General features: G+C 34.5%; 1 protein-coding gene across 3 annotated transcripts in view; it reads right to left on the bottom strand.

Annotated features, from left to right (window-relative positions):
• Sirt6 (sirtuin 6) overlaps nt 1-20,520 on the bottom strand; it is a 130,657-nt gene that overhangs the window by 18,813 nt on the left and 91,324 nt on the right. Inside the window, exons 5-6 of one of the 3 annotated variants that reach the window (XR_016549172.1) lie at nt 16,842-16,965; nt 5,639-5,795 (exon numbers count right to left, since the gene is read on the bottom strand). Coding sequence is in view for 1 of the 3 variants with exons in the window: in XM_090401738.1 (XP_090257864.1) it covers nt 16,842-16,965 (124 nt within the window). In the remaining 2 variants the exon portion in view is untranslated. The remainder of the gene's footprint in view (nt 1-5,638; nt 5,796-16,841; nt 16,966-20,520) is intronic. The other 2 variants (XR_016549173.1, XM_090401738.1) reach the window with 2 other exon arrangements.

The following is a 20,520-nucleotide window of genomic DNA, read 5'->3' on the forward strand; positions in this document are numbered from 1 at the left end:
GCAGATATAACGACATTTTCTTCTAGTTTAGATACGTGGCATTATTGAAGTAGCTAAATCTTTGCTACTATTTACACTAAAATGAATGGGCATGTTCCCCAAGTGATTTACGTTCATAACAGTTGTCTTGCGAACGATTTATAAAATAAATTCTCTGAAATATCTGCAAATTGAATAAGTCTTCAATATAACCTTCCTGCCCTCCCCAAAAAAATAAGATTATGTGAAGTATATGCTCCTTTTCTTTTAAAATAATTCAAGTCCTCTTTTTCAAGATAATTATATGAAATAATTTATAATTTTTCGATAATAAATATGAAACTGATCATTATAAATTAAGAACTTATTTCAGCCTGTGAAAGAAATGTCTGTATTTTTTTCTATGTTAGGATGTCTACTAATCAACAATTGAAAACGAAACATGACATTCTTGATGTATCTCGCACCATAGCTTGAGGCACTTTAGTGTCCCTTGTAGCTAAGCGTTCTCAATTTTCTTCCTCAATAGCACTGAGAGTAATCTAAGCCTTTACCTTTCCCTCCAGCTAAGAGGATTACTACAAGTATTTCTAAGACATAGATTACTTCAGAAATAGCAACCAGAGCATAAGTAGAAGTAAAAATATTTAGATTATTTTAAGAAAAAGAAACTAAAATAATACTACTGAACTTTTTTTTATGTGGTATGCATATAAACAATTTTATGTGGTGAAAATATAGCATATTATTTCTAAAATTTCAAATCATTTCAGCAGACAGTAGAACAGCTGGATTTAGATTGCAAAGAAATAGTACTGAATTAGAAGCTGCAGGGTACAACAATATTATTGCCTTATTTCTTTTGTCCAAATGGTAAAATGAAGTAATAGATTTTGAATACTGTCTGGAGACGTTTTCAAACCTGTAGAAATTTAGAGTGGTTATGTAATTGAATTCCAGGAGAGGATAAGGATGGGGGGGTAAGCATTAGCAAATCTTCAAAATGAGCATAAATTTTGAATTATTCTGTATATGATATCCTTCATATTATATTTTCAACATATCTACGGTGGTTATGCACTGGATATTATAGTAATGTGCATCCTACAAATCATTGGATATAAATTTTCGATACTATAAAGATTCACAATCAGAAACCGGGTTATGCAATATAACATCGTTTGTTGTTCATAAAAAAAAAAAAAAATTCGTTTCTAGAACTGAAATGTGATAATCCATATAACGGTAATTTGCTAGGAAAGAAAGCAAAAGGTCATATTTATTTCAATAAATATTATTTAAAAATATAAATATGTGACATAATATATTCAATGCAAACATCTGAAAATTCGCGAAAAAAGTTGTTTCTATATTGGAACGACCAGTGCAACGGTTCCGTTGCAGTGATTTGAAGAATAAATTTATAATACAGCAACTTTGCTACTACTAAATAGATTCATTGCAAAGGCTGATCAATGGTCATTTCAGGATTGATTATTTTTGCACATGTGAAATTCATTTCAATTTTTGGGAAGAAACACAATAAACCGTTTTAGAGGCAAAAAATTAAATATTTTAGGACAGTAAAGAAAATTCCAAGTAAAACAGTGTGTGTAAAGACAGTGACACAAACTGTTAGTCAGGCACTAACAGTTAATCCACGAATGGCTCTAAAATAGCCGTAAAGGGATTAACGGCGGTGGGAGGTAATAGCATGATCAAAGGTACAATGACGATGAAGTTTTGATCCATGCAGAATGCTATGGTGGACTGGATATTTCATCCACCTCAGCCGGTAGGAAGGTTAAAAAGACAAAGACAATGAAAATAGGTAGAATTGTTGAAAATGTCAACTGCGTTGTGAACGGGGAACCTGTAGAACAAGTAAAATATTTCAGCTACTTAGGAACGATTTTTACTGAAGATGGTAAATTAAATATAGAAATAGACAACAGAATCAGCAAAGCTGGTATGGTGGGAAGTCAATTGAATAAATTCATATGGAATAAGAGAGAAATTAGTCGGAACACTAAATTAGCTGTATACAAGACAGTGTTCAAACCAGTTTTAACTTATGGATCTGAGAGCTGGGTCAGAAGTAAAACACTTGACCAAAGACTAGAGACCGCAGATATGAGAGTCCTGAGAAAGATTATAGGCGTAAACAGATGGCATCAATGGCAATTTCATATTAAAAAACGAGGATATTAGGAAAGAACTTGACATTGTCAGCATCCAGGAATGCGTTAGCAGAGCTAATCTCAGGTGGTATGGTCACTTAAACAGAATGGGAAAGGAAAGATTAGCAAAACAAGTGTTCTCTGCCAGGATGGCAGGGAAAAGATCCAGAGAAAGACCAAGATATAAGTGGATTGATATGATAAAAAGTGCCTTAGAAGATAGAAATATAACATTTGATAATGTTGGAGTCTTGACAGGTAACAGATTGATTTGGAGGAAAATTGTAGATAGGAAGTTAGTAATGATGTAAATTTTTCATATAGTACTACCATATCCTATACATCCCCTTGAGAGTACATGGCAGGAATTTGATGATGAGGTGTTTTTTTTTTCTTTTTTTCATCAGAGGTCAAGCCAGTAGCATTAATGGTTGATCAAATTACTGTGACTTTAGCATACCATGTACATTGTAATGTAGCTTGTTTCTATGAAGGTCAAAACATTGAGTGACTATTTTTGTTTATATTAAACTGAAGTTTTACTATAACACAGAAGTTGTTCCCATTATTTTTTAATAATGAATCTGATTTTTAAAATTCAAAGAGCCATAACTTGAACTGTATAGCATTAGATTCGTGTTAACAAAATTTTCACTCAAAATGACCTCTACAAATACATTCTCAAGGTTATGCACATTTCCCCTAACTAATTCTATATATACTGTCTCACTCTACATCCACAAAGTACCATTCGATTTTTGTTCAGGAAATGGATTAGTTATTACTAATATGATGTTCCAGCATTGTGTGTGTGCATGTAAATTCTTAGTTTATGTTCTTGTTAATAGTGATATTTTCACACTGGTTCATGAGAGAAGAACCTGGTTTATTACCATAATAATTATGGTGATAAACAATTTTTTTTACTTTAGTGCAAAAAATATGAATTCTGCCATGGTGAAAGCTATCAGTATCTTCACAACAGCTATCTCCAAGCCTAGCCATTTGATGAAACCTTAATAAAGGTCAAATCTAATCTGGGAAGTGATGGCATTATTGAGGATTGAGAGTACAAAATCAGATGATAGCATCACAGGATTTACCCCTTGAAAAAGTAGCCCATTCTTCTCTGAGTGAAGAGACTGATCATGCATTGATGTGGATTTTCAGTTAAGTATAACTTAGAGGAAGATTGGATGAGTGCCAGCATAAGAAATATTGCAAAAGAAGGATGGCAGCTGTGCATGGGAAATTGAGTGTATGAGGAAAGCAGTATCAGACTGAATATCCACAATCAAGAAAAAAAATCAGGTGAGAGCTAACTGTATGAGTAACACCATTAAGTAAGGGCTAGGAAAAAAAAAAAGATGGAGTTCCCTCCATTATTTTTTTTAAACTAATATTAAACATTAAAAATAAGGATCAGAATTTGAGAATATTGAGAAGCTATGCACATTTCAATAGAATGGGAAAGGAACAGGTGATGAAAACAAAAATGGAAGGGAAAAAAAACATATGTATAAAGATCTAAGCAGACTGGTACCTTAGAAAACTGAAATGTAACAGCTGATCATATTGCAGAAGCAAAAAATAGTAAATTACTGAAAAGATGATATCACAGTATCCTATACATCTCTTAAGGATGCATACTAGAAAATTATGACAATATAAACATATACATAAAATCCTGTAATGCCCTTTATTTTCTAAAGGGAACAGACTGTTTTAGTCCTAACAGTCTGAAGATGAAGAGGCAGTGAATCTCCACCCTTAGCCATCAGTAACTAGTTGGCTGGCACGAGGCTTTTTATAATGGTCTTTCTTTTGAAAGTGCTTGCTATGAATTTAACAAATATATACATACATTAAAACTTATACACACACCAATTATTACTTTTTAAATGAATTAAATTCTCATTAAGCTGAAATGGTTGTAACAAAGCATATGCCAAATTAAGGCTTTCAAGTACTTTACAATCCACATAAGAAAGTAAGTGTACAAAACTACTCCTTAAGAAAGAAAAATAAAAATAAACATTCAATTTCATTTGCCACTCCAAAATATTTAGAACCATCTTACCAAGATTGAAGAATTTACAGAAAACAGTTTTGTTCTCTAGAGAGCATTCCAGAAATCTTGAAAAATGGTACCATTGACTCTCTGACATTCTAAAGTGGGTGGAGAGAGAACATCAACTTCAAAGCTACCAAAACAGAGTCTGTCTTCTTTCTCCCAAAAAAAAAATCTTACTTCATCACCTCATACCTTTGACAAGACTGGGATCTTTATACAAGGTCATATTTCTCTTCTCAGGCTAACTTACACCTCTAGCCTTTCCTGACATAAAGATATCACATTCATAAGGTTTTTTTGGTTTTTTTTCTACTCAACGCACTACTTATACAACTCCAAACCCATTTGAAAATCCCAAATCAATCTTAGAATGCTGTTCTCACATTTGGGCTGTACACAAAAACTTTCCTTGTTGTTGCTATGTAAATGATTACAGTTCAGTTAATTGTTAATCCTCTCATAGGATCACTGTGGTCATCTTCTCAGACATACATTTCTACCTTATGCCTTTTCTATATTTTCATGTATTTCTAGGGGGTGCTATTCGGCTCAACTGGCATCTATTATTCCTTCACTTTCTTTTAAGTCTATAAAAATATATTCTGCTCAACTGGCATCTATTATTCCTTCACTTTCTTTTAAGTCTATAAAAATATATTCTGCTCAACTGGCATCTATTATTCCTTCACTTTCTTTTAAGTCTATAAAAATATAAGCAGCTGCTGATCAACATCAATTTGTAGCCTGGCTCCAAACTTAAAACATCAACTTCTTGTCCTCCTTTTCATTCCATCTACCTCTGTCCTCCGGAAGAGCCTCCCTCCCATACATTGTTCCATTCATAATGTATGGGAGGGAGGCTCTTCTGGAGAACAGAAGAGCCTCCTCTTCTTTCTTCATAATGCTTACTTGCCCATATGTTGTACTGATGTGCTATAGAGGGGTTTATAAAAAAAAAAAAAAACATAAAGGATAAAGTTTCTATAACAGCAATGCACATAGCTGCTCTTTTCTTGAACAAAATAAAAGTACATTATGCTAAGTTTCATTTAAGAACAATTATGTGTTACTATTATGGAAACTTCTTCCTTTATTTTTTAAACAATGGATGGATAATGGATTCATTTATCCATTAAATAAAACTGTCACTACAAATTCTGTAAATAATGAAATAAATTCAAGGCCCTTTTCTTCTCCAGAATCGATTCCTTCCTCAAATTGCCGATATTCAGTATACTTGGCCAAGTTGCCTATTCTACTATTTTATATGAATGCAGCTAGCAGTTTTCCAGCAACTTAAATTTCTTTATTTTCTTCAGTATAGTTGCTATAATTCTGAAAGATAAAACCTGTCTTTGTCCAAATTTACAAAATATAGGATCCCAAAATTAACAAGGATAAATACCAATTATCTAGATGAGAGACCTCTCTATATTAAAACAGCCAGTTTCCTTAACCATCTATATCTCTCTCTGTCTGTCTGTATTTTTGATTTCCAAGACACATTCTTTTGAATATCAGCTGCCAGAAGTGTTCATTACATACTCATGCTGCACTGCACTCTGGAATAGAAAACAGGTAAGTGACAGCCATTTTCAATAAAGTGAACAGCTCAAACAATGTGCTTAACAAAGTAAGTATGAATTCTTTTGGTTCTTGCTTGAATTATGTTTTCTTATGCCTTAATTAGCAAGAATCAAAAATGCTTTAACATAACACAAAATATAACATATGTATAAGTACAAATTTTGCTGTTGAACATTATTAGACAAAAATGAAACCATTCACTGAAGTTCATTACAAACACCACATAATGCGATGTACAATGTTATTCCAAAAATCTTGTTGATTGTTAGTTAGAAATGAAGCCATAGGCAGTGTAATTACAATTAAATTTTAACAGTATATTAAAATATTAGTATACATTATAAGTTATTACAATGTTATAATAGGAATACACCATTAAATTTTCTTTAAAAAATTGTTCTCGTCTATGTGAAACACTCAAATTAATTCAGGTATGGAGAATCAAGCAAAAATAATTTTTCATTGTAACATACAGTATTTTTTTTTCACTCACAAATTAACAATAGGCAATCCATACTCATTCCTAGGATCTTTACCAAGAAATCACCAAAAGAAAAATCTTGACTCTGTCTGTTGAGATGAAATGAGTAAATATGTATAGGAAAATACTGAATACCTGCATAAGGAAAAATTATGCAAGTAATTTTAGCACATCTTGGTCTTTCTTCCTGTTCAGAAAATACATTAAATAGGTCATATCAACTTAGAGTTCACAATAATTCTGGAATAGTCTCACGATCTCATTGATAAAATTAAATTCTCTTTACATCCCTTTATCCTCTTCTTTAAAAGCATGACCTTCAATAAACTTTGGTATGTTTAATAACTAGTTTTAAAACAATTTCATGTTAAAGAATTGAAGTGTTCAAGGTTATTTGGATAGTTTGACTGAGACAGCAAATGAATCTCTGAGAATGGGACAAGGAACCTTTTAGCCAAAGAAGATTCTATGTGGATTAGAATGTCAAGCTTGACTAAATAATTGGATAGCTTTCATGTTCTGGAAATATTCAGAACCCTAATGAAAATGTAATGGATTTCTCTCCCCAATCTCAACAAGTAGTAAAACAAGTATTTACAAACAGTCAGAGTTCTAGTTTCATCACGTTACTATTGAAGAAAATACAATGATTCCTTTAAAGATTGTAGTCATCTAAAGATAAATTATCTACTGACATGTTATCCATCTCTTAACAATTATGAAGATAACCAGGAATGTTAGAGATTGCCATGTATAGTTAAGAAGAAAAACTTTGGACCCAGTATCCCATTTGATGAACAGCAGAGAACATGCTTCCTTTCACATTATAATCAACATACTGCATAGAACTGCACAAGGATCTAGAGCATCCAAGCAACAGCTTCTGAGAAATTAAGAGCCTTTCATTTCATCCATCACATAAGAAATATCTACCTAATGTATTTCTCATTCCCACTGCAACCAATTTATCCCAGTTATCACTACAAGTAAAAAGAATAATGTTGTTCATTGACACTGGGCAGAGTTACCTTGATCACAAAGAGAACCAAAAAAAAAAAAAAAGTTTTAAATCATACATGCCACATTAAATTGAAATTAAAAAGTCATGCAGGCACTTCGACAGAAAATGAAATTGAAAGCATGCATGCTAGCACATAAACTAATATGTAAGCATATGAATGGACTATAATGTATAGCAAGATCTCTGTAAATATACTGAAATGAGTACCCAGGTTACATTTTGCAAACTTTACATAACTCAATTTTTATTAAATTACTCTGGATTTAGAGAAAGATGTTGAAAGTTTATTTTTCACTTGGTCAGACTATAATAAATTTAGTTTAATCCTTTATCCAAGTGTGTGCAAACAAAGTTTGCGCCTGAAAGTATCTTCAGCACTGGGGTAAAGTGGTACAACACCGGGCGACTCCTTGCAAAGGTGGAGCAAGATACCAACACTCCTATCTCAGTATCTCCCATAATGCAAAACACATCTCCTTGCGGATATGTATACTGTTATGCATTAAGGGAAGGGCCACTACCCAGACTAGTTTTGACCTTTATTGAGGTCTCTTCAGTGGGAGTCAGGCCCAAGTGGAGATACCAAGGCAGAAGCATTGGTATCTCTCGGCAAGTCCTATGGTGGGGAGATGACCTTGCTAATGCTTCTGCCTTGGTATCTATTTCTATCTTCTAAGGCATTTTTTACCATATCAATCCACCTATATCTTGGTCTTCCTCTGGGTCTTTTTCCTGCAAACTTAGCAGAGAACACTTGTTTTGCTAATCTTTCCTCTCCCATTCTTTTTAAGTGACTATACCACCTGAGATTAGCTCTTCCTAACACATTACTGGATGCTAACAATGTCAAGTTCTTTTCTGATATCCTTGTTTTTAATGTGATATTGCCATTGATGCCATCGGTTCATGCCCAAATCTTTCTCAGGACTCTCATATCTGCAATCTCCAGTTGTTTGTCAAGTGTTTTACTTCTGACCCAGCTCTCAAATCCATAAGTTAAAATTGGTTTGAACACTGTCTTGTAAATTTAATGTTTTGACAAATTTCTCTCTTATTCCATATGAATTTATTCAATTGACTTCTCACCATACCACCTTTGTTGATTCTGTTCTATTTCCATATTTAATTTACCATCTTCACTAAAAATCATGCCTAAGTAGCTGAAATGTTTTACTTGTTCCACAGGTTGTCCATTCACAATGCAGTTGATATTTTCAACGATTCTGGCTATTTTCATTGTCTTTTTATTGCTGACCTTCATACCATATCTATTACAACAGTTATTCAATTTAGTCAGGGAATCTTGCAAACTAGTAGCGGATTTATTCAGAAGTATAACATCGTCCGCATAAAACGAAGAGCTGACATTAACATCTCCAATTCTGATATCATGTTTAATACCACTTTCCTTCATAATGTGATCCATATAGATAATGAATAACAGAGGGGATAATGTACATCCTTGTCTCACACCACATTTAATATTAAACTATCTTCCTGTACTTCCTTCAATTCTAACTGCTTATAATTTGAATAAAGACTAAGTATTGCTTGATATAATGCCAAATTGACACAATATAATTGAAGCGTTTTGAATAGCTTTTCTCTTGGCACCTTGTCGTATGCTTTTTCTAGATCTACAAAACTTAAATACAGATCTTTGTTATATTCCAATGATTTCTCAAACAATTTGTCGTAAAGTGAAAATCTGACTCTGATAGCCTCTATTTGGCTTAAATCCAGCTTTTTTTCTTCACCAAGCTTCTCTTCCACAATCCTTCTCAACCGTTTCTCAAGTATACTGGCATAAATCTTACCAGGAACACTCAGTAGAGAAATAACTCTGTAATTCTCACATTCAGTTTTATTTCCCTTTTTATATATGGGTACTATGAGAGCTCTACTCCAATCATCTGGAATTTGTCTCTCTATCCAGGCCTTCTGAAACATGCAGTGAAACTGCTGTAAGACTTTTATACCTCCATACTTGAGTATTTCCTGTCAAATATCATATACTTCAGTTGCCTTTCCACATTTCAGGCTTTTAATGGCTTTTTTTAATGGCTCAATGAAACTGATTGTTTCATTGAGCAATTTTTCAAAGTAATTACTTCATACTTCAAGGATATCTTTTTCTCCAGTTTTCATATCACCTTTATCATCTCTAATTCCTTTTACAGCACTCTTTCCTCCATTTCTGAGCTTTTTCAATAACCTCCAGAATACCTTGCCACCTTCTTGATATTTATTTTCTAAGTCCATACAAAAGTCTTTCCATGACTTTTGTTTAGCTAGTTTTGCACAGTGTTTAGCTTTCTTACATTTGTCTCTGTATTCCCTAAGAGCAGATGTTGACTTATTTGCCAGGAACTTGTGATATGCTTTTTTCTTTTCCTTTCCTAATATCCTCTTTTAATGCACTCTTATTCAATAAAATTTATTCAGTTAACTCCCTACCATAACAGCCTTCCTAATTCTCTTGAAATTCTCTTTCCTTAATGCAAAGGAAATGTAGAGTTTTTTTCAGGATACAGTTGATGTTTTCGATGTTTGTGCTTATTTTCACTGTCTTTGTCTTTTTATTCACGATTATCATACTACAATTATTACAGAAGTTATTTAATTTAGTCAGGTAATCTAATCCTGCAGACTTGTACTGGATTTATTTAGGATTATAACATCATCTGCATAAAATAAAGAGCTGAGATTAACATCTCCAATTTTGATATCAGATTTCATACCTTCATAATGTGATCTATACAGTGGAGATAATATCCACCCTCGTCTCAATACTTGCTGTAACATCAAACCATCTTCCTGTGACTCCTTCAATTCTAACTGCTGACTTATAACTCAAATACAGACTATGTATTGCCTGATATAGTGTCCCATTTACACCATATAACTGTGACATTTTCCACAAATTTTATCTTGGAATCTTGTCATATGTCTTTTTCAGATCTGCAAAACTTAAATACAGATTATTATTATTATTATTAACATCTGACCTCCATGAGTCAGAGTTTTATTGCACACATTGCTCATCCAACTGTGCCTTAAAATGATTCAATGTATCTACATTCACAACACACTAGGACAATTCATTCCGCTCTCCATGTAAAGAACCTATTGCTCACAACCTCCTTATACAGTTTCCAGCGATAGCGAGCCTCTTGTGCTACCCCTCTCCCATTCTGTTAAAAACCTCTTCCATGTAAACCTGATAACTCCCAACTAGATTATATGTCTCAATCATATCTCCCCCACCCTTCTCTTCCTCCTATTCAAGAGGTTTTACAATTTACATTCTTTCAATCTGTCCTCTTAATCCACATTCCAAAGACCACCTTTATGAATCCTCTCTGGACCCTTGCTAACATATCCTCATCACCATGAAAACCTGGTGACAAAATCTGAACAATAATCTACACAAGGCCTGATCAAGGACTTATACAATGGCATCGTAATCTTTTTATTTCTGCATGTCAGGGTCCTCTGCATCATTGTCATTATCTGATGTGATGTTTTCACAAATTGTGTAACGTGGCCCCTGACTGTATTTCCATGATTTCTCAACTACCTCTCTTAAAGGAAAAATCTGATCCTAACAATTTAGCCTTATTTGGCCTGAATCCAGCTTGTTCTTCTCCAAGCTATTCTTCCACCATTTTTCTTAACTGTCTCTCAAGCTAAGATAAATAAAACTGAATATGAGAATTGCAGAAGAATTTCTCTACTAAGTATTCCTGGTAAGACTTATGCAAGTATAACCAGGAATACTTAATAGAAAAATTCTTCTGCAATTCTCATGCTCAGTTTTATTTACTTTTTTACAGATGGGTACTATGAGAGCTCTATTCCAGTCAACTGGATTCAGCATTCTGACCAGCTCTTTCTACTTAAAGAATTTATATATATTCCTGAGTGAATTCCTGTTGAATCTCATTTAGCAATCTTTCAAAGCAATCGCTTCGGACATCTAGAATACTGTTGACAATAATGGTATTATCTTTGATGGACAGCAAGGATTTGCTAAATGGAGGTCATGTTTTAGTTATCTACTTACTTATTACAATAAGGTGATGGCTTCATTGGACAGGAGAGAGGGAATAAGCAGTGGTGTACTTGGATTTTGCAAAGGCTTTTGATAGATTACTGCATGATAAGTTGTTAGTCAAAACTAGAGTAGATGGGGTTTGGATATTAGATTAGCGCATTGAATCAGAGACTGGCTATCTGATAGGTATCAGCAAGTTGTGTATGAGAGGAAATCACTATTGGTGTGCTTCAGGAATCTGTTTTAGGGCTACTGATATATAACCTGTATGTTAATGATACTGGCAAAGATATGGATGGGGATATTCAGTTGTTTGCGGATGGTGCAAAGTTGGGATGAACTATGAAGAGCAGAGAAAATGTTGTGGCCTTACAAGAAGACGTGAATAGATCCAGTTCAATGTTGCAAAATGTAAAGTTTTAAAATTTGGGAAACAAAGATGGGATGTAGAATTTATTCTTAGTAGAGATATATTGTTGGAGGTGGAGGAAATAAGGGACCTTGCAGTGATAGTGGATAAGGGGGACATGTTGCCAAAATTGAGAGGACAACACAACAAATTCTGGGAATGATGTGAAGGACACTGACTTGCAGAAATAAGGAGATTCTTGTTCCATTGCATAAGGCTCTGATCAGGCCAAATGTGAACTACTGTGCACAGATTTGGTCACCTGGTTTTCAAGAGGACGAAGAGATGTTGGAAAGGGTCCAGAGGCAACTGACTAAAGTAGTGTCTGATCTCTAGAATGTCGAATATGAGGAAAAGTTGAGAAGATGCAATTTACAGAGTCTAGTAGATAGGAGGAATAGGGACAATACGACAGAGACCTACTGACTTGACCTACAAGTTAGTAAGGGATTGTTATAGGATCAATGTAGAAGAGGTTTTACAGAAAATGGTGGGAGATCAGAGGTCATCCCTGGAAGCTGAATAAGGAGGATATGAGCAGGGAAGTACGAAGCACGTTTTTTGCATGCAGAGTTGTGAATGATTGGAATGCCTTGCCTGAAAGGGTGGTACCTGCAGAGAATTTGAGTGCATCTAAGGTGCGGAAATCACTATTGGTGATTTCCACAACAATATGATGAGGAAATGAGTGTGTATGACAAAAGGACCTCCTAAATGAGTCTTTGGCTCCATGTGGATCTTAGGATAATAATAATATCTTTATCTTCAGTTTTCATGTCACTTTTATCGTCTCTGATTCTTTTTACAGTATTCTTTCTTCCATTTCTAAGCTTTTTCAATAGTCTACAGAATATTTTACCACATTCCATATTTATTTTGTATGTCCTCCTTCTATGACCAAAGTCCTCCCATGACTTCTGTTTAGCTAGTTTTACACGCTGCTTAGCTTTCTTACATTTTTTTTCTGTATTCTCTCAGAAAATATTCTCTCAGAGCACAAGCTGACTTACTTGCCAGGAACTTTTGATATGCCTTCTTGTTAACTGCCTCTTTAACTTCCTGAGTGTCTACCATGGATTTCTGATTTCTTTATCTTTGCAGATACCCCATCCCCTACATGTACCTCTCTGGCCGAATCAATCAATCAATGTGTTTTTTAGGGTTTTGGAAATTTAGAATTTCCAAATCTTGGAAATTCACCACTGAATTTAAGATTTGGTTCCTGTTTTCGAACTCTTTCATTTTTTTCCTACATAATGTTTGTGTATTTAAATCTGCAGTTCAATCTTGAAGCTGCTCAACCTTTTCTTGCACACTCTTCTTTTCAACATAATATTCAATTTTATCCTGCTCAAAACTAAATGGTGATCATCTAATTTCAAATCCTCTGTATACTCATGTGCTGAACCAGCGTGAAGATATCACTATCAACAATAACATAGTCAATCTGACTTTTCTTATTTCTCACATCTTCTTTCCATGTGAATCCATACATATCTTTATATTGGAACATGATGGTAATAACTAATCCATGTCCTGAGCAGGCACTTACCAATATTATTAGTCTTCCTGGTTTCTTCAAATTTTCAATAAAAATTTCTGTGTCTGGCAATCATTTCCTATGCAGCTATTTACACCTCCAACAAGGCTAACTTTTTCTTTTTCACTGTGTTAGCTGCCTTCTCTAATGCCTTGAATAATTCTTCATTTTCCTTAATAGAACCTTCTGTGAGACCCTAGCACAAATAAGCCTCATTGTCCTATTCCCATTCTGATATTTACCCACATCACTCTAGTTGATATTGCCTTCTATTCAAGAAGATTATCCTCATGTTTAGTGTTGAATACTATAGTTACTCTTTTCCCTTATTGTTACTGACTGAATATAACATCTTATATTGGTTGTTCATAAAAATCTCGTCTGTTTGTATCTTCTTTGTTTTGGTAGAACCTATCATGTCACTCTGGTACCTATCCAATTCCTCCACTAATTCTATTTCTTTTCCATTGATTCTTCTCATGTTGGTAGTGCCAATATTGAACTCTACTGATGTCCATTTGGAAAAGAGAAAATTATATAATTAATTTATTGAACTTACTAATATTTTATAGATTTGATTTTCTATTTCATCTTCAGAGCACAAATTACAAGTGCGACAAGCACAGCATTTAACTAGATCACTGCAGGAACAATGAAAATGTAAATTGGAACCAAAAAATGATTAATCTCCTAACATAGTGTCCTCTAGTGGCTGAATAACCATAAAATCATTCTGAGATCTTGTTCTCAGAATGACTGTCTCCCAGAACTTTGGCAAATTAGTGGAGCCATACTTGTTGAAGTCAGGTAGAGTGTTTCATAATGCTGATTCTAAAAACAGTCTCTCAGATCTATAGCTACTTCTATGTGTTTATTAAATGTTTTCTTGCATTTAATCCTGTGTGAAGGAATAACCAAAGCATGGTCTGCAAGTACCAACTTGCCATATAGATGTTCAAAGATTTAATTTTTGTGTTCTTCAAGCAAATATTAATTTGATCTACCAGTCTGATCAAAGCACGATGAACAGTAGTCACAAAGAACTTTATAACACTCCAGAATATGCAAAAGGATGAAGCTGATACTTCAGAAAATGGATGATAGTAACTGAATGAGTAGTTTGAAAGTGGCATGAAGATTATATTTGTACTGTAGCTATCTTTTCCGATGTACTCTGAATATAAAGGTTAGGAAAGGTTTTGCTACGATCTTATGTGTTGCAGGAGGGATAAAGGATGCATGCAATATTTTATCTATTTTATAGGGGTAGCCTTTGGCTAAAAAAGTGTTACAAAGATACCTGAGCTCACTTTCAAGGGATGTATCATTTGAACAAATAACCCTATGTGTAAGTGTTTTGAGGATGCCATAGTGATGGATGGGTGGAGTGTGATTGTTTATGTAAATACCTTCCCATGTGAATTTTCTATAAATAAAAATAGAAAAGGATAATGAGCCATTAGGTAGTCATATCACTACTGTGTCTAGAAAGAGAAGACAGTTTTTATTGTTGTTTTTTTTCTATTATGAAGTTTATGTTTTAGATTTTGGCTGTTTAGATGCACGAATATATATCTAATATGTCTAGGTCATGAGGTCAAATAGCAGACATATCATATACATAGCACAGACAAACTATTGGTTTAAGTGTAGCTGTGTTGAGGACTTGGTTTTCAAAATGTTGCATTTGGAAATTGGCTAGTGTGTGTGTGTGTGTGTGTGTTGTGTGTGTGAGGGGGGGGGAACCTATTACAGTCCCATCTAGCTGTTTGTATATGTTTTCCTTCCCATGAAAAGTAAAAAGAACAAATAGTGAATATGAATAATTGAAATATGTTGGGCTTAATGAAAGAAACCCTTGACCTTATTAAGCTACATTTCTCCTACATGATATACTACAAGTACAAATTTTATTTTGTATTACTGTGCACTATAGTACTACATGATAAAGTTTACTAATTACTAATGTCCTCAACAATTTTCTTCCAAATTAGTCTATCATTTGTCAGCACTCCAATACTGTCAGATCTATTTCTGTTTTCTAGAGCATATCTAGGACTGCATCAACTTACCTAGATCTTGGCCTTCCTATGGATCTTTTTCCTGCCATCTTGACATCAAATACCTGTTTTGCTAACCTTCTCCCATTTTGTTTAATAGTCCTGGCTATCTGTGTGAGGATATCAAACTGCTAAGATGAGTAGTAATGTGACTAGGATGAAGATTAAATTAGATTAGCTCTGCTAATCTTATGTGTTGAATGCTTAAATGTCAAGTTACTAACATCTTAATTTTTGATATGATTCTGACATTGATATCATTGGTTCAAGCCTCAGTTTTTCTCATATTCGTAGTCTCCACATCTTTGATCAACTGTTTTATTTTTTATCTGACTTCCAGATCTATGAGTTAAAATTGGTTTGAACATTGTCTTGTACACTGCTAGTTTAGTGTTTTGACTAATTTCTCTCTTATTGCATATAAATTTATTTAACTGGCTTCCTTCCCCTATCAGCTTTGCTTACTGTGATGTCTATTTCCATATTTAATTTGCTCTCCTCACTGCAAATTGTGCCTAAATAGCTGAAATATTTTACTTGTTCTATAGATTCTCCACCGAATAAAACTTATGGAATATCACCACCTTAACTCATTAACAGTCATAAAGTTCAAAAGACCTTTCTGCTGGTGAGTGCATGCTGAAAGGCTTCTGGGACAGTTATCATTCACCAGGCCCACAAGGTGAACAGGACAATGATAAACTTTTGCATTGCTATGTGAAGACCATGAGAACATTGAAACAACAAAGTAACTGTGTCTGTACTGAGGAAGTTACTGCGTTTCAACATGACATCAGGCCCACAAGGTGAACAGGACAATGATAAACTTTTGCATTGCTATGTGAAGACCATGAGAACATTGAAACAACAAAGTAACTGTGTCTGTACTGAGGAAGTTACTGCATTTCAACATGACAGTGCAAGGATATAATGAGCACCTTCACTTTAACTGTTATCAAAGAGATCAAACTGGAAATAGAGGGAAATTTTTCCTACAACCTTGACTTGTTCCATCAGACGTCTGGTTATTTCTGACACTGAAAACACATCTGAAGGGTATCTGTTTTAAAAATGGAAGAAATCAAAGCAGATGTGAAAAAATGGTTTTGAAAACAATCTGAGGAGTTTCATTACAACAGCTAGAAACATTAGCTTCTATGCAAATGGAGAAGTTTTGAAAGGGGAGACAGATTATTTTGAGAAACATAACAATATGTTACAGATTTCTCTATTGAGTGAAAAACTATCACAATGGAGATATTACTTTCAGAAACTCCTTCCCTCATATCAGTAACATGATAATGCAATATACATGCTTGGTACTGCAAAATGCTGGTGTAAATACAGCAAGAATATTAGCTTGCTTAAAATAAATAAATAAAAAATTGTACATTTGGTCCTTTTCTACATATCTGGTAAATTAAAAGACATTTCTACTAAAACTTTAACTTACATGTTTTGTTGGTTGCAAATTGCAAATAACTAATTTTCCTCCATTTTCCTTAGTTTTCAGGGGCAAGTTACCACTAGGAAGAATTTGTAATGTTGTCCCTAGACAAATACTCAAATCTGCCTTCCTAGATAAATAATGTAAAAAGAACTAAGAAGAATGAAACATTTTAAAACTTACACACAGAAAAAAAATCCGAGTTATTATATTTCTGTTCAATCTAAACATACAATACATAATTGTTCAAAACAGATATTAAAATATTTGAAGTCTGCTAGTTTTCTTTTAATAACTACTAGTTATTAATTCCTAAATTCTGAGACCCATGGACAGCTTTTATACAGTAGTCCCCCCCCCCTCTTATCCACAGGTTCGCTTTCCATGGTTTCAGTTACCCATGGTCAATCCCCATTTGAAAATATCAAATGGAAAATTCAAGAAATAAACAACTCATAAGTTTTAAACTGTGTGCTGTTCTGAGTAGTGTGATGAAATCTTGTGTGGTCCACCCGGGACATGAACCATTCCTTTGTCCAGTTTATGCTGTACTGTACATGCTACCTACCCATTAGTCACTTAGTAGCTGTCTCGGTTATCAGATCAACTATCACAATATTGCAGCACTTGTGTTCAAGTAACCCTTATTTTACTTAATAATTGTGCCAAAGCACAAGAGTAGTGATGCTGGCAATTCAGATATGCCAAAGAGATGTCATAAAGTGCTTCCTTTAAGTGAAAAGGTGAAAGTTCTCAACTTCATAAGAAAAGAAAAAAAAAAATCACATGCTGAGGTGGCTAAGATTGTATTCACATTGAAACAACTTTTAATACAGTATATTCTTATTACTGGTCTGTTTTATTATTAGTTATTGTTGTTAATCTATTACTGTGCCTAATTTATAAATTAAATTTTATTATAGGCATGTATTGTATAGGAAAAAACATCATATGTGTATATATAGGGTTCGGTACTATCGGTAGTTTCAGGTATCTCCGGGGATCTTGGAATGTATCTCCTGTGGATGAGGGGGAGAGGAGACTACTGTATACTAAAAAATTTGCAAACTAAAAGTTTGGGGGGGGCGGGGAGATATTCATTCTATGCATAAAACAGTTGAACACAAAAAACTGATTAGCTGAGATGAAATAATAACATTGCCAAGAGTAATTTTGACAGGTATGGCATTATTACTAAATAGGTTGTTTTGGGCAGGCTAATGTGTGTGTGTGTGTGTGTACATAGGATGACATTTTGCATCCTAGGGGGGAGAGATATTCCCCTCACTCGAATGTAAATCCATATTAAATCATCTGGTTACTTTCATGATCCACTTACTATGCAAACAACTGATACTCCCATACATACAATGATTTTGAATCACCAGAATCATAGATATACTCTTCTTTCTTTTAGAGTTTTACACATGGTTGTCAGCATTCATTGCAAAGAATTTATGGAGACAAAAACACCACATCATTTCCACATGTTTAAGTAATTATTTTATTATAATTAAGAAAATAACACTTGACATTTCGACCTCTGTGTTGAGGTCATCATCAGGAAAACATACATATGCACAGGACACAAGCTACATGACACTACACAAAAGTAAGATAATTCTAAATGTTTTATTAATCACTTGCCTAGCCTGACCGCTGATGAAAAAAAAAATAAATAAATAAAATAAAAATACTAAATAAAATATATACAAAAATATAAATTATTATTATTATTATCAATACCCGACCTCCATGGAGTCAGAGACTCATCGTGGGAGGTGCTCACTATTGCATACAATGCTCATCCAACCTCGTCTTAAACTGATTCAATGTGTCCACATCCATAACACATTCAGGCAATGCATTCCACTCACCAACCACCCTCTATGCAAAGAACTTGCTTCACACTCCTTTGCTCACACCCTCCTTATACAGTTTCCAGCAATGGCCTCTTGTTCTACTTCCCTCTCCAATTCTATGAAAAATCTCTTCCATGTCTACCTGATAACAACCCCTGACCAGTTTATATGTCTCAATCATATCCCCCCTCTTCCTCCTATTCACAAGGCAAGGCTCAGTAACTTACATTCCCTCAATCTGTCCTCGTACTCTACATTCCAAAGACCACTGACTACCTTTGTGAATCTTCTCTGTACCCTTTTCAACATATCCTTGTCACCATGAAAACCCGGCGATCAAATCTGTGCGCAATAATCCACGAGGACTGATCAAGCCCTTATACAATGGAATCATTACTTCTCTGTTTCTGCATATCATCGTTCTCCGCATCATTGCCATTATTCGATGTGATGTCTTCACAACTTGTGCAATGTGGCCCCTGAATTTCAAATCCTTGTCCACTATCACTCCTAGATCTCTCATCTCCTCTACTTCTGTTAAAGTTTCCCCACCAAGTATATACTTTGCATCCCACCATTGTTTACCAAATCTCAAAACCTTACACTTGGCAACATTGAACTGACTGTTCCACTTACCTGCCCATTCATGCAATCTATTCAAGTCCTCTTGTAAGGCATTAACATCAGCCTGATTGTGCATTGCTCTCCCCAGTTTTGCATCACCTGCAAATAGCTGGATATCACTAGTTAAACCCAACCCAATATCATTAACATACAAATTGAACAACAATGGCCCCAAAACTGACCCTGTAGCACCTCACTGGTGAGTTTTCTCTTTCGAGATACTGCACCCCCATATACAACTTTCTGATACCTACCTTAAACAATTTCTATGGTTCTCTTATATTAAGGTTTTTTTGTGTTAGGGTTGTTCTGGATGCTATATGGGTTGAAAATGGGTCCTCCAGATTCTTGGAATTATTAATCCATTGTTCCTGTTTAGATTCAGATGATGTTTCAGCAACTAACAGGGCTTCTTTGAACTTTCTTTCAACCCAGGTTTTGGTGTTGGGACTTGGTGCCTTTCCAGTTGATCCTGTGACATGTTTGAAGTGCATGGTCTGACAGGCCTGTTTTTTCATAGTGGAGGAATTTAATGTGGCATTTAATTAATGTTTGTCTTTTCTTATTGTGATGGTGCACCCTGTTTCCCCTACGTAGGATAGAAGTTGCAGGTGCACTGAATTTTGTAAAACCCTGGGTGGGCGAGGTAAGAAAGAGGATCTCTGGATGTGCTAAGTATATTTCTTAATTTTGCAGGAAGTTTGACGGTTGCCTTAATGTTGTATTTATGTAGTGTTCTGTCTATTTTTTTCTGATATGCTCATAATGTATGGTATGGCTATAGCATTCTTGTAATCTTTGCTTTTAATGGTATTTTTGTGGAGGATCTTGTGAAGTGTTTTTTTATTGTAGCTATCTTTTATAAACACTTGGCTAATAAACACTTGGCTAATAATTTCATATTCTTTGTTCAGCACCTGCTCATTGGAGCAAATTGTTAAGGCTCTGTGTTTGAGGATGCTGATGACCCCTAGTTGTTGTGTTGACTGGTGGTATGAAATGAGTGCTGCGTCACACAGCATGACACTGTGTGAAGCAGCACTCATCAAAAATACTTACAGAAAATGCATAAGACAAAAACACAGTCTGATGGTTCCCTCCAATCGCTTCCATCTGAAAGTCATTGGAAGGAACCTGTTAGAGAGGGGGTATTCTATTAAATGGATTGCCCTCTTCTGGATAGCATCAAGCATTCATAA

This window comes from Typopeltis vanoorti, chromosome 12 (genome assembly GCF_054136105.1).
Source record: "Typopeltis vanoorti isolate ZY-2024b chromosome 12, IOZ_Tvanoo_1.0, whole genome shotgun sequence".
NCBI classification, from domain to species: Eukaryota; Metazoa; Arthropoda; class Arachnida; order Uropygi; family Thelyphonidae; genus Typopeltis; species Typopeltis vanoorti.